The 15472-nt window shown below is 32.4% G+C and overlaps 2 protein-coding genes and 1 pseudogene across 2 annotated transcripts; 1 reads left to right on the forward strand and 2 right to left on the reverse strand.

Moving 5' to 3' along the window:
• The first annotated feature begins 3839 nt into the window (after positions 1 to 3839).
• On the forward strand, positions 3840 to 10782 carry LOC124910761 (probable phospholipid-transporting ATPase 4). The gene is made up of 11 exons (XM_047451438.1): positions 3840 to 4024; positions 4190 to 6130; positions 6209 to 6319; positions 7877 to 8153; positions 8374 to 8462; positions 8542 to 8629; positions 8705 to 8914; positions 8992 to 9117; positions 9347 to 9445; positions 9550 to 9741; positions 9887 to 10782. Exons 2-11 carry the CDS (start codon positions 4353 to 4355, stop codon positions 10547 to 10549), a joined length of 3633 nt encoding a protein of 1210 aa, XP_047307394.1. The 5' UTR covers positions 3840 to 4024; positions 4190 to 4352; the 3' UTR covers positions 10550 to 10782.
• Positions 10783 to 12000: 1218 nt separating this feature from the next.
• On the reverse strand, positions 12001 to 12375 carry LOC124946206. Its single transcript, XM_047486778.1, has one exon. It carries the CDS (start codon positions 12373 to 12375, stop codon positions 12001 to 12003), a length of 375 nt encoding a protein of 124 aa, XP_047342734.1.
• A 1029-nt stretch (positions 12376 to 13404) lies between these two features.
• On the reverse strand, positions 13405 to 15139 carry LOC124946207 (annotated as a pseudogene).
• Positions 15140 to 15472: the final 333 nt, after the last annotated feature.

Raw genomic sequence — 15472 nt, forward strand, 5'->3', positions numbered from 1 at the left:
GGATGAAGAAGTTCCTACAAGAGTTCGGCCAAAAGCAAGAGAAGTTTACTTTGTTTTGCGACAGTCAAAGTGTCATTCATCTCTCAAAGAATTCAGCTTTTCATTCGAGATTCAAACACATCGACGTGAGATATCATTGGATACGTCATGTGCTTGAGGCAAAAGAGCTGAACTTGGAGAAAATTCATACAAGTGAGAACGGTGCCGATATGTTTACGAAATCCTTGTCTAAGGACAAATTTGAAGATTGTCGGGAGAGAGCGGGTTTATTGGAGTCCGCGAAGTTGCGCTGACGGGGGAGATTTGTTGGGTCAGCTAATTTGGCAACTGGGCCTAACAAATTAATAAAGCCCATTAAGGCATATTTAATTAAGAAAAAAACACAGCAGTTTTTTGAGTTGTTTTTCTCTCTCCCTCTTCCAGCAGTTCTTCCTCCATTGAAGCAACAATTCCTCCATTGAAGCAGCAAATTGTTCTTCTGATTTCTTTTATCTCTTCTCCATTTGGTTAACCATCTTTAGTGATGATGATAATGTATGTGAATGACAAGTTAGGATGAGGTCAATTGATAACTTTTGTTAGATTACCTCTAGGCTTGTATTGAACTACATTGTATACCCATTTGATATAATGGATGATTTAAGTGGCCGAAGTGTCCCGTGGTTTTTACCTAATTTGGGTTTTCCACGTAAAATCTTGATGTCTTGCTCTCTGTTTCTTTGATTGTTTGATGCTTAATTGTTTGGGTTGCCTATTTGATTACACAAAAGGGAAAAAAAATTGTTAGGCCTTGTTGTAGCTTATCTATTTCTGAATTGCTAAACATGTGCTATTATTCGATTTCTACATCATTACATTTTATACATGTTCAATCTAAATAGATTCTTCAGTATTACATTCTTAACATAAATATTAATCAAATATTCTTATATTTATATTGATTCATATTATAGAGGAGCTGTTACTATTAAAACTTGTTGGATATAATAATATTGGAGCTGCTTATAAACAATATATGCAAATTATTATTATTATTATTTATTTTTAAACTAAATTTTATTATTTAGAGAAAAGTTAACACTACCCATTAACAGTTAACATGGGTGAAACTTTGGGCATGGATTCGATGAAAATAAATAAAACGCGTAAAGAATGAATATTAGAGATTTTTCGTTAGTTCGGTGTCGTTGCCAAACCGAATACAAGTATATTACCAACTATATATAGTATTTGCATTTTCCGTCATTTTCCTTTTTATAGTTCTGGGAAAAAATAAGGTAAAGTTGGTTAAAATTGGTATAAAGGGTGCAAAAGTGTTCTTAATCGTGCCCACTCCAAAATAAAAACATAACAAAAATTTATAAAGAAACTTGTTTTTAACTTAATTTAGAAATAAATTTATTACTTAAGTAGGGATAGGGTGAATGGGATGAAAATTACTTTTAAGAACTTAGTTTAAAAAAATATTAATTATTCTATTTTTTTTATCAATAATCATATCAATTAATACATTAGTTAAAATACTGAAATATTTTTATTTTAAATATATATATTTTTAAATAATTCATACAAAATAATATAAATGATAGTCGTTTAAATTTAAAAACAAAAACATTACAAAATTGAAAGAAAAATATTTATAAAAAACACAACACAAAATACTTCACCAATAATCAATAAAAAGAACAAATATTAACGAGCACAGAAATTTTCAAGAAAATCAACGAGTTCTCCAACGGTCAATGGTTTACCCAATGAAACTCCATTTTTATTTTTAATATATATATATATATATATTATTTTTTTTTAATTTTTTTATTACAAAACTTATATTCTCAAAATTATGGGATATGCTCGCGAACTATTTAAATATCTGCTCGATAGAAAGTTCGTTTGTTAGTATTAACGAGTTGTGCTAAGGCTCGTTTAAAAGATTGAAAATTCAAACGAGCCGAACTTGAGATTCTCGATATTCGGCTCATAAACTCGCGAATATGTTCGTTTATAGGCTCGCTTATGGTTCGCGAACATGTTCGTTTATAGGCTCACAAAAACGTTATTTTATAATATCGTTTAAATACAATTTTGTAAATTATTAAAAAAATATTTAAATAATTTATAAATATATATTTTAAAATATTTAATATTATTACATGATATTATATATATATATATATATATATATATATATATATTAACATAATAATAATAACTTATAATAAAATTTAGAATTGTAAACAAATAATTTCGGAAATTCTTTTTTCTCCACAAGAGTAGAAGAATCAAATTAATAATCTTTCATTAGACGAGCTTTAAAGGAGTTCAAGCTTTCTAAAGAAGCTCTAAATGAGCTTTCTAAAAGAATCGATCATGAGCGGCTCGTGAGCTCAACTAAATTCATATGAGTCGAACTCGAACTTGACTATAAAAACTCGAAACGAGATTAAGCCAAGTTCGAGCCTAAATACATATTAGACGAGCCGAACTCGAGTCTAACACTATTCGGCTCGGCTCAATTAAATCCATACTCAAAATCATAGCCAACATCATTATTTAAATAAATTAATATTTATTTAATAAGCTGTAACTTATAAAGCTTTAAGTAAATTTTGATATATTTAAAAACTATTGTCTTTTTTTATATATATATTTTTGAGAAGGTAAATTACTTCTCATATTTAAAATATATTAATATATAATTATTTTTAAAATTTTAATTAATTAATTGAGTGATGCGATTGATAAAAGTGAACAGACCGATAATTTCTAAGCCAACACGAAACATGACTCGAACTAAACACAAAAATATCAGGTTAGGGTCATGTAATTTTGGATCTGGTTAAAATATGTCGACTTGTTTAACATGATTAATAAACAGATAAAATTGGGTCGGCCCAAAGTAGATCCGTCAAACCATTTATAATTTTCTTTTGTAAGTTGTTTTCGTCCTTTACTACTCATCACTCATTTTTTATAGAGTTTCTATACGCATATTTGTAATTTAACTTCATTTTTATTTTGTATTGATGTTATTTTAATCTGAAATAGAGAAATATGATATTAATTAATCGGGTTGAGTTCGAGTTAAGATCAATCGGGTCAGTTCAGGTCAATAACAAATAAACATGTTATGTTTTTCTTAAGAGATATTATTTTTCATTAATTCAAAGAAGAGTTACATACGCAAAATTAATTTATAAATAATACAATATAACGTCTAAACAATCGTTTAATATATTAAATTTGCAAAAAAAATAAAATTAAACGGAGATGATCCAACAATCTTACAGTTTTTAACGTCATTCCAAAAAAGACGAACTCGATTCCATAAGGATGAATGAAAAAGTAGAACAAAACAATTTAGCGGTATCAGAAGAATCTCTACCAAATATTTTGGGCAAGAACGAAAATTGTCATTGTCCGTGGGTTGGTAAACAACCCGTGCCGAAAAAAGTTCGACAAAATGATAATTGACAATCGAGAAAAGACCTTCAGAACAATCTGTATGCATGAGCAGCAAACGACCCAACAAAAACTGAAAATATTATTTAAATTATAAACATCCACGAGAAATTCGATCCGGCAAAACGTGAAATTGAAGAAAAATACAACCCTAATTTAAGGAATTTTTTTTATAAAAAAACTTGATGACATGTGATGGCAAGATGTCATATGGGCCCACAAATTGTAAAGAGAAAGGCCCAGGTCACAGTCAGTATGGCGAAAGAGAGAAAAAGAAAGAAATGGCGGTGAAGTGTACATTTATAGTTTCAGATACATTTTTAGTTAAAGGAAATAGCAAAATTATAAGCCTAACAATGGAGAGAGAGAAAGAGAAAGAGAGAGATCCCCCCGTGAAATCCTGGCATTGCTTCCTCAGACTTTTGACGGAGATCAAGAGAAGAAGAAGAAGAAGAGAAGCTCTTTCCCCTCTCTCTCTCTCTTGATTCTCTCTCTAATCTCTCCTTCCTAGCTCGCCACCACGATCTCTGTTTCCAACTTATCACCGGACCAGAATTTCCATGTAAGTATCGCTTACACTTTACGCTTTACGATCTACGCTTACGGTTACGATTCATTTTCCCGCATTGTTCGTCGATCGTCGAGTATTCGTGTTTTGCATGCATTTAGGAATTAGGAAGGAAGAAATTATTATAATATATGTTTGTTTGGAATCCTTTTTCCTCAGGAAGCGTGATATGTATTGAAATTTTCATGTTAACGAAGAAGAAGAAGAAGAATAAGAATGTTATAGGTTTGAAATTCCTCTAGAGTATGATATGAGGAAAAGCTTATTGTTGAATTATTTATTATTGAGAAGATTTGGAGTTTGGAGGAGGTGATAACTGACAATGACAAAAGGTAGGATACGAGCGAAGATTAGAAGAAGTCATCTATATACATTTGGATGTATTCGTCCTCCTGCTGATCAAGGAGATGCTCCTACTCAATTCAATGGACCTGGATTCTCGAGAATTGTTCATTGTAATCAACCGAAACCACAAGATAAAAGAAATGCTGTTAAATATTGTACAAATTATATATCAACCACCAAGTATAATTTCTTCAATTTCGTTCCCAAGGCCTTGTTTGAACAGTTTCGACGTGTTGCCAATGTGTATTTCCTCTTGACTGCTGCTCTATCCCTAACAGATATTGCTCCCTTTTCTGCTGTTAGTATGATTGCTCCTTTGGCTTTTGTTATTGGCCTTAGTATGGCAAAGGAAGCTCTTGAGGATTCGCGAAGGTTTATTCAGGATATGAAGGTAAACACGCGTAAAGCTAATTTCCATAAAGGTGACGGGGAATTTGGTCAGAAACCGTGGATGAAACTTTTCGTGGGAGATGTGGTGAAGGTAGAAAAGGATAAGTTCTTTCCTGCAGATCTACTTCTGCTGTCGTCGAGCTATGAGGATGGTATTTGTTATGTTGAAACAATGAATTTGGATGGAGAAACTAACCTAAAAGTGAAAAGAGCTTTGGAGGTAACCTTACCATTGGATGACGACTCGTCGTTTAAGAAATTTACTGGAAGAATCAAGTGTGAGGATCCCAATCCCAATCTCTACACTTTTATGGGAAATTTTGAGTATGATCACGAGGTTTATCCTCTCGATCCTGGCCAGATTCTCCTTAGGGATTCAAAGCTTCGAAACACGGCTTACATTTATGGTGTCGTGATATTCACTGGACACGATAGCAAGGTCATGCAAAATGCAACCAAATCTCCATCCAAAAGGAGTAGGATTGAAAGACAGATGGACAGAATCATTTATATTCTGTTTAGCCTTCTTCTTTTAATCTCGTTGATCAGCTCAATAGGGTTTGGAGCAAAGACTGGCTATGAAATGCCTAACTTCTGGTATTTGAGACCCTATGATGATTCAAAATTTTATGATCCAACTCGACCAGCCTTGTCTGGCTTTTATCATTTGGTAACTGCCCTTATCCTCTACGGATACTTAATCCCTATATCACTCTATGTTTCAATAGAAGTTGTAAAGGTCCTGCAAGCATTCTTCATGAACCAAGACATCCACATGTTTGATGAAGATACTGGAACGCCTGCCCAAGCACGAACATCGAATTTGAATGAGGAGTTGGGCCAGGTGGATACCATTCTTTCTGATAAAACTGGCACCTTAACGTGCAACCAAATGGATTTTCTCAAATGTTCAATCGCTGGATGCCCATATGGCACACGAGCAAGTGAGGTTGAATTTGCTGCAGCACAACAGATGGCTACAGACCTTGAAGACGAGGACGATTCTGATATAAACAAAAATGTTATTGACGAGATTGAGCTTGAAACTATCATCACTTCCGGAGAAGATCATAGACGTGTCATAAAGGGGTTTAGCTTTGAGGATAGCCGTCTGTTGAATGGGAATTGGATGAAAGAACCCAAGTCCGAACAACTTCTTTTGTTTTTCAGGATACTCTCTGTTTGTCATACTGCTATTCCGGAGGTGAATGAGGAAACTGGTGAGGTTACCTACGAAGCTGAGTCTCCTGATGAATCAGCATTTCTAGTTGCTGCACGAGAATTTGGGTTTGAGTTCTGCAGGAGAACACAGTCAAGCGTTTATGTTCGAGAAAGATACCCTTCATATGATAATCCAGTTGAAAGGTTAAGAACAATACTTTATTTGGTTATTGAATATCATTTCATGTTTCTAGCTCCTACTTATCTTTAAATGTTTTGCAGGGAGTTCAAAATTCTTGGACTATTAGACTTCACCAGCAAGAGGAAGAGAATGTCAGTTATGATCCGGGGTGAGGATGGTCAGATTTATCTCTTCTGCAAAGGAGCGGACAGGTTTGACTGATTAAACATCTTCACTTCCTCAATTACATGTATAGAAAAAATGGAACCAAACCGTACTCTTGGATTTATAATTTATGCATAATCTCTTAACAAATTGTAACACGTACCTCTAAGGTTTATACAATAAACTAGGATTTATAGAAGGAGATGAGAAAGTAATTTCCTTGTCTTTCAACATACATAATCTGACAAGAAATACCCTAGATACTTCCTCTATTTATAATAGTATCTAACTAAGGTTACACAAACTGGCATGTGTTATTTATATTTTATAAGGCCTATGGGCTATTTAATGACAGTATTTTATAAGGCCCATTAAGATATTATAGATATAGTATATATTAGTGGTAAAGATTAGGGATAGAATCATTATGAAATTATAAAATATATATTATATGGTTAGAATCATTATGAAATAAATGAGCTGAAAAGCATATAGTCTAATATTTATGATAATAGGGTTAGAATCATTATGAAATAAATGAGATGAAAAGCATATAGTCTAATATTTATGATAATAGGGTTAGAATCATTATGAAATAAATGAACTGAAAAACATATAGACTAATATTTATGATATTGAGATAACAAACAGATGATGCAAAATTAGAGGTAAGGCCATTTATGATATTGAAATAACAAAAAGATGATGCAAAATTAGAGGTAAGGCTGTCCCCTTGCTTCTAGGTCTCACCTCATTTCTCTAATTTCTCATCATCTCCTTGTTATCTCAATATTATAATTTTTACAGTCTTTGCTTTTCATTTCATAAATGATTATAACCCTAATATATACTCTATAATATCTTAATGGGCCTTATGGAATACAGTCATTAAGTTGTCAACATGCCTTATAAAACATGACACAAACCTTTAGGCTATGTTTGGTTTGAGGTGGAATTCCACAGTTTGTTTCAGAGTATGGTGAAATTTGGAATTCAAATTCTTGTGATTCCAAACATAGGATTTGAATTTTATTCTGAGTAATTGTAATAATATTGAACTGAGATGAGACATAGAAACAAAGGAGAGACTTAGATCGACTATAGGTCTAGAAGATAGAGATTACATCATCCCAATCATACCTATGAATTGGAGTCCTATCCTCTTATACAAAACCTGGCGTAACAACCTACTGTCAGCTAACTAATTTTTTTTTTTTAATATAGTATGCTATCATGACACTCACTTCAACTTAAGACTTCTAAGTGAGAATCGAACTCGTGATATTTGGTCTCTTAGGAACCACTCTTGCCACGTGAGCTACCTTAGTGGGTTAAAAATAACAATTAACAAGAAATGAATCTTTATGTTATCCTACATGCCAAATGGCCTTGAGTTCTGTTACTACCACTGCTAGGGTTTGATCCTCTACCCCTAGTAGTTAGTCTTCTTCCCATGTATCTCTAGACTTTGGTCACTCATGATAGTAACCAAATCAAATGTAGTCTTAGGCTATTCATGTTTCCCTTGTCTCTTCAAATGCACCTCTATTACTTTTTATGCATGTTTGTGATTGGAATATATGACTCTTATTTGCTTTTATCAGCATCATATTTGATCGGTTAGCAAAAGATGGAAGAGAGCTTGAGGGAGTTACCACTAAGCATCTAAATGAATATGGAGATGCTGGACTGCGTACTTTGGCACTTTCTTTTAGGAAACTTGAAGAGGAAGAATTCTCTTCATGGAATGAAGAGTTTCTCAAGGCAAAGACTGCTATTGGGAATGATAGAGAGGCAAGGCTAGAAAAAGTTTCAGAAATGATGGAAAAGGATTTAATCCTTGTTGGTGCCACTGCTGTAGAAGACAAACTACAGAAAGGGGTATTTATTTAATTATTTCTTGCATCAAATACTTGGAAAAAAAGCTCCAAAACTCGGTTTGCTTTCTGAACTTTCAAAAATACCTCTTTTATAATTTGAATCATTTTTAAAAGTAAAGGAAGCAAAACGAGCCTCTTATGCGAGTTCAGATACGAAATGAACTTCTATCCAATTTGTTTTTCATTAGATTTAGTTAATTTACTGTATCTCCTCTCTTTAGGTTCCTCAATGCATAGATAAACTTGCTCAAGCTGGACTTAAGATCTGGGTTCTCACAGGTGACAAGATGGAAACTGCAATCAATATAGGGTCTGTATAACTTGGAGTAGATTCACTAAACTGTTTAATTACTTTCCCGAAATTACAATGGCTCTTTCTGTTGATGCAGGTTTTCTTGCAGTCTTCTTCGACAGGGGATGAAGCAAATCTGTATATCAGCAACAAATGCAGAAGGCTCAGAACAAGAACAGAAGGAGGTAACATGCTCTTGGGTATTTTCCGGACTTCATTTACTTTGGATCATCATTTTGAACCTTTTAGCAAATGAACAGGCTATCAAGGAGGACATTATGCAGCAAATCACAGATTCCTCGAAAATGATAACTCTTGAGAAGGATCCGCATGCTGCATTTGCTCTAATTATTGATGGGAAAACTTTGGTATATGCTTTAGAGGATGATATGAAGTATCAATTTCTAAGTTTAGCGGTTGGATGTGCATCTGTCATATGTTGTCGTGTTTCTCCTAGACAGAAGGCCCTGGTAATAATAATATTTTCAACATTTCTCTTATTTTCTTGTTCCAGTAGCTTTTTTTTTTTACATTATTTGTTAAACAGGTCACTAGATTAGTTAAAGAAGGAACGGGAAAAACAACTTTAGCAATTGGTGATGGTGCAAATGACGTTGGAATGATCCAAGAAGCAGACATTGGTGTTGGCATCAGTGGCGTAGAGGGAATGCAGGTTAAGCTTGTATCTAATGCAATTAAATTAGTAATATTATTTTTTTCCCGGTTAAATTTCTTTTCTAAAAAGAGATAAAGTTTTTACGTGTCCCGAATATTATCTGTATGGTTTCGTAATTCATATTAGTTTGTGTTGTAATTTTTGTATCTTATTCCATTTAATTGAATCAAGTTTGTTGGTTTTAATGATCTCTTGTCCCACTTAAATTTTTTTACATTTTCTACAGGCTGTGATGGCTAGTGACTTCGCTATTGCGCAATTTCGGTTCTTAGAAAGACTTCTAGTCGTCCATGGACATTGGTGCTATAAGAGAGTTGCTCAGATGGTAAAAATTGCATCCAGAAAATGGTTATTTGCTAATGATATATATATTTTGTGGGGATAACTTAATTGAGCTGATTCTGATCTGATGTGGCTCATTGATTTCAGATATGTTATTTCTTCTACAAGAACATAGCTTTTGGCCTTACACTATTCTACTTTGAGGCACTTGCTGGCTTCTCTGGTGAAACTGTTTACGACGATTGGTATATGCTTCTCTTCAATGTCGTGCTTACTTCCTTACCAGTGATTTCACTTGGTGTATTTGAGCAAGATGTTTCTTCCGATGTCTGCTTACAGGTAATAATCCCATATTTAACAAATAAATAAAATCTTGAGTACTTTCTGGATCTGGACATATGGAAACATAACTTAGTTAGGCATAGATTCAGTTTCAGATCCAGTTAATTTGAGTTGTTCCTAATGATGATAATCGGTTTGGCAGTTCCCAGCACTCTATCAGCAAGGACCAAACAACTTGTTCTTTGACTGGTACAGAATATTTGGATGGATGGGGAATGGTCTATACACATCACTAATAATCTTCTACGTCAGCATCTTCATCTTCCACCATCAAGCATTCCGAACCGACGGCCACACAGCTGACATGGCAACAATGGGTACATCCATGTTCACATGCATAATCTGGGGTGTAAACCTCCAGATTGCGCTCACTATGAGCCACTTCACATGGATACAACATTTCATAATATGGGGAAGTGTCTTCTCTTGGTATATATTCCTTATCCTCTACGGTTTATTGCCACCCGATCGTAGTTTAAACGGGTATAAACTACTAGTGGGAGCTCTGGCCCCTTCCCCAAAATTCTGGTTGGCTACACTCTTGATCACGATCCTGTGTAATATTCCATACATGGCTCATATATCTTTCCAGAGAACATTCAGACCGTTGGATCATCACGTGATTCAAGAGATTAAGCATTATAAGAAGGATATTGAGGACAGGAGAATGTGGAATAGAGAAAGGTCGAAAGCCAGACAGGAAACGAAGATTGGGTTATCGGCTAGGGTTGATGCGAAAATCAGGCAGTTGAAAGGGAGGTTAACAAAGAAGTATTCATTAATAGGTATGTCCCCTCAACATTAATTCTTGCCTAAATATCATCATTCTCTACTCTCCATTTGTTTAGGATTTTTCCATGGTTGATTTTTTTTTTTTTGGAGTTGAGAGAAAAGAATCCCCAGAATCATTAAATATATATTGAAATGTTGTATATGCTAAAGAAAAAATATCAAGTGTTACACATATAATGTCAATGGAGAAGCTAATTTACAATGTATCTCCCTTCTTCTTGTTTCGGGTTAATCATGTTTAGCTAGCCTAGCCCACGAGATTGATGTTCTTTTAGTGATATCTTAGACTTGTTTGATCTAGGAGTTTTTGAATAATCAGGTGATTATTTTCAAATAATTTCATTTGAGGAAGTGGTTATGAAAATTTGAAGTTATTTGAACGAATGATGTGATTGATTGTTGGACAGTGGATTATTTGAAAATAATCCTAAAAAAATTGATGTCGTTATATACATTAACTTTGTTGGGTTTTTGTTGCTCCAACTTTTAATATGCTTTTGATATTTGCTAAGAGGGATGGAAGAATGTTATCAAGAATAACATATTTGAAGAAAATTTATGTAAAGCCAAAAAGATGAATTAAAGGGAGCTAAGATTAGGTTTTAAAATCGAGTTCAAATCTCATTCATTAATGATGTTTTATTCTTGTTGGATTTTCTTTTAAGTTGCAACTTTCTTTATCTAGTTTTAGATTTTTTTATTTATTTTCTTGAAAACTAGATAATTATAAACTTTTTTTTAGAGTTGTAAAAGTTTTTACATTCACCTTATTACTCAATAAAAGTTGTCAATTTTAGTTTTTTTTTCTTCTTTTTTGTTGCCGCAAAACATTAAATTTTGGTTTCTTTTGGAAGATTTTTTTTTTCGAATTTAGTTTATTAGCTACGTCCTTTAAAACTCTTTCAGAGTGGAGGATCGTATCAATCCAACTCGTTTATGAGGATTAACGCCGTGAAAAAACAATCAAAATGACAGTTTTTATTTTAAATTTTTTGTAAACAACTTTTCCAGGGTGGGACTGAGATATGGCACAATTTGAGGTACCAATCTCGCATGAATGTGACTAGGAAGACTGATTTGAATAGTTTAACAAGTTTAAGGCCAGAAATAAATTTGACAAAAAATAAGGGAACAATTAAGCCCTTTTAAGTTTTATCCAAAGTTTTACTATTTAAACCCTTGAAATATAAGCAATATATAAATTATACCCATAAATTTAGTACAATTTAGCTGTATACCCAAACCTAAACAACTATATATTTTTTTTTTCAATAATGGAAACAATTAAACTACTCAATTGTCTTAAAAAGCTAGCTTAGATTGCCTGTTCTCATAAATCCCCGAAGTTTGGTGTTCGCATTTCATTCATATACAAGTTATTGTTCAATGAGTTAATTGTTTGAAGAAAGAAATTAGAAATGAAAAAAGAGAAGAAGATTATAAACCAACCAAGACATTTAATTACTACCATGATCCATGAACCAAATGAATGCAAGTGTTTTTGATCCATTTGAAACTCTTCCTAAGGGAGTTTTTCATCTTACCTTCTAAAGCATAAGCTTTGTAGCTAGCAACCCTTTTTTTCCTTTGTAATTCTGGATCACTCAATCCCCAAATCTTTGATGATGATGAAGAAACTGACCCATTATTATTATAGTACCGAGTCTTGATCTCCTTTATCTTCAATTCTTTTCCCAATTTGAATGATGGCAAAGATGCATGTGGAGTGCTGTAACTTCTTAGATCATGCATTCCTTTTGAAGATCTTCCATTAGTGTAGCTAATTCCCATCTGCATTAATTCTTCATCCTTACAAGAATTGGATCTGAATTCCTCCATTGTTAAAGTATGAGAGAAGGAGAACTTGTTGGGACTTGTGGTGGGTTTATGCTTTTTAAGTTGTTGAAATTGACTGTTTTTGGTTGAAAGTAGTTGGGCTTTACTTCTCTCAAATTTAATGAACTCTTACATAAGTAGTTTCTTGTTACATATTGCTTTTATTTCACACACACACACACACAAATTAAGTAGTATTCTATGAAATTTAATTGTTTATTTTGCATCATAAATTAGATTTCTTTCTTTCATTGATGGATGTTTGTTTGGTTCATTGGATTGAATTGGAAATAATCACCAACTCCCAGCATTTACAAAGATGACACTTTGTGTAATGGCTAGGGTTTCGTAGAAATCAGAGTTTCTCGAGCTCTCATTCTTCCTGTCTTCCTAATCGATGGTGACGGAAAACTGCTTGATACCCTGAGTGCCGGTTTTTGTTCATGAATTTTCGCGTGATCTCAAGAGCTTTGGGTGGCATTGTAGCTAAGAATAGCCATACTTGAATTTTTGATAGAAACAACTAGAATATGTCATATATCTCACATAATTGGAAATGAACTTTAAGGAGGTTGATTTAGGGTTATTTGATCAATAACCAAGTTTTTTTTTCTTTCAAATAGTCTTTGACATAGTCTATTAAAAATTAGATTACTTGAAGTTATTTTAAATAAAAAAATACATTAAAGATGTAAATATATAATAAAATTAGATAATGTGTAATTTATTTGAAGTAATAAGAGACCTTCTTTAAAATAAACACAATATTTTAATTCAAAATAATATAATCACATATGAAACATAGGGTAACAATAATCGTGTTTAAAAAATTAAAAATTACGATTTGGATTCACTCAAACTAGTTAAGTCCAATCTAACAGTAATTAAAATTACTACACACAAAAACATAAAATATAATCAAGATTATCAAAATTGATATACAAGTTATAAATCATTAATTCAAATCAAAATGTCAAAATCCAAAACAAAGTATATTGATTCTTTTCCTTCTGCAAAACTTGCATCAAACAATCAGATATATATACTTAACAGTTGATCAAACCTTTGAATATCCGATAATATTCGTTCATCATCTTTAGTCAAAAAGGTAATAGCAACACCTTTCCTTCCAATCCGACCACTTCGTCCAATACGATGAAGATAATTCTCTGGTTGTGTTGGCAAGTCAAGTTTATAACAAGCGAAACTTGTTGAACATCAATACCACGTGCCAAAAGATCGGTTGTGATTAAAACTCTCGACGATCCTGAACGAAATTCGCGCATGATTATGTCCCTAGTATTCTGGTCCATGTCGCCATGAGTGGCCGAAACCGTGTGATCTCGAATTCTCATTTTGTTAGTTAGCCAGTCAACTTTACGTCTAGTGTCAACTGTTAACAAAGATGACACTTTGGGTAATGGCTAATGTTTCGTAGAGATCACATAGTGTAACGAGTTTTCAGTTTTCTTTATCGATGTTTACATAGAAGTGTTTGATACCCTCGAGGGTAAGTTCGTCTCGTTTTACTAAGATCCTAACTGGCTTGTTCATGATTTTTCTCGTGGTCTCGAGAGCTTCGGGTGGCATTGTGGCGGAGAATAGACAAACTTGAAATTTTATTGGAAGCAATTGGAATATGTCATAGATCTGACATGATTGAAGATTAACATTTTAAGGATGTTGATCATCTTAGAACTATATGGCCTTGTTTAATATAAGATATAAGTTGTTAAAAATTGAGCTTGTTTGATGTGGGGTTATTTGGAAAGAAAAAAAAAGATGAAAAGGATTATTTGGGACTAATGGGTTAAATTATTTTAAATAATTAAAAATTGTATTTAATATTTAAATTTTATAAATAATAAAGTAGGGATTTGATTTAGAAAAAAAAATCAACATGAAGTTCTAGCCTTCTAGGTCATTTAGGAAAAGGGATTAGTTTGATATAAATATACACTTCTAATTATTTGCTACAACAATTTTTTTTTTTTTTCAAAAATCTAAACCAATAATATTTACTACAGTTAGATTTTTTTTTAGCTTCATCAAAACGTTTATTAAAAAAACTTTTTTTCATCGGGCTTTTCATTTAAAAAATTTATGTAATTTAATTACATTTTTTTATATCAAATAAAAAAAAATATTTTCACATTTTACTTTAACCATTTTTAAAAGTGATGATAATGGTTATCAATAAAAAAAAAATATTAATAAAGAAATAGAAATTACATTGATTTTCAGTTATTCTTGTTTGACATGTTTTTTTGAAATAATCTGAATTATTTAGAAAATAAAAACTATTTGTCAAAGGTAAATGATTGATAAATATTATAAAAAATAGAATAAATATAATCTAATATTATGATTGATTTGAATAATTTAACTATAAAAATGATTGATGAAGATATTTAGTCTATGCAATAACACATTTTCCATCATTAATTATTTTATTTTAATGATCAAATCATTAAAACTAAAAATTAAATTACCTTTGTTGTAAAGATTACTTGATCATTTAACTCAATAATTTTTTAAATCTAAATTTCTCTTTAACACTCTTTTTATTTCCAAAAAATCAAATTATTTCAAGAACAAAAAAAAATACATACCTGGTCCTTGAAACCTCTTGAAGTGATCCTCTCCTTAACATATCAAAAACACGACCAGGAGTTCCAACAACATAAAAACGACTCGGTAGAATTCTTTGATCCCCACCAACACAAGCATGAACTTTCACACCAACATAGTCACCAAGTGCTCTCATAACCTTCTCAATATGGGGCTAGTTCGCGTGTCGTGCCAAAACCAATGCCTGGCTCTGCACTAAACCATAATCAAGTTGTTGCAATATTCCAGAGCAAAAAGTTGTTGTTTTACCTGTTCCTGATTGAGCCTGTTGAATTACATCAAGCCCCTTAATGAATGGAACAATTCATCTTTGTTGAATTGCAGATGGCTTCACAAAACCTAAAAGGAATTAGAATAATATATTAAACACCACTTCTCACATACATGCAAAAACTCTATTAGGCCTTATTTGGTGTAAAAAGTAGGTTATTTCGGTAAAATAATCTTAATATTTTAAAAATGTTATGAA

This window comes from Impatiens glandulifera, chromosome 7, assembly GCF_907164915.1.
Source record: "Impatiens glandulifera chromosome 7, dImpGla2.1, whole genome shotgun sequence".
Taxonomy (NCBI): domain Eukaryota; kingdom Viridiplantae; phylum Streptophyta; class Magnoliopsida; order Ericales; family Balsaminaceae; genus Impatiens; species Impatiens glandulifera.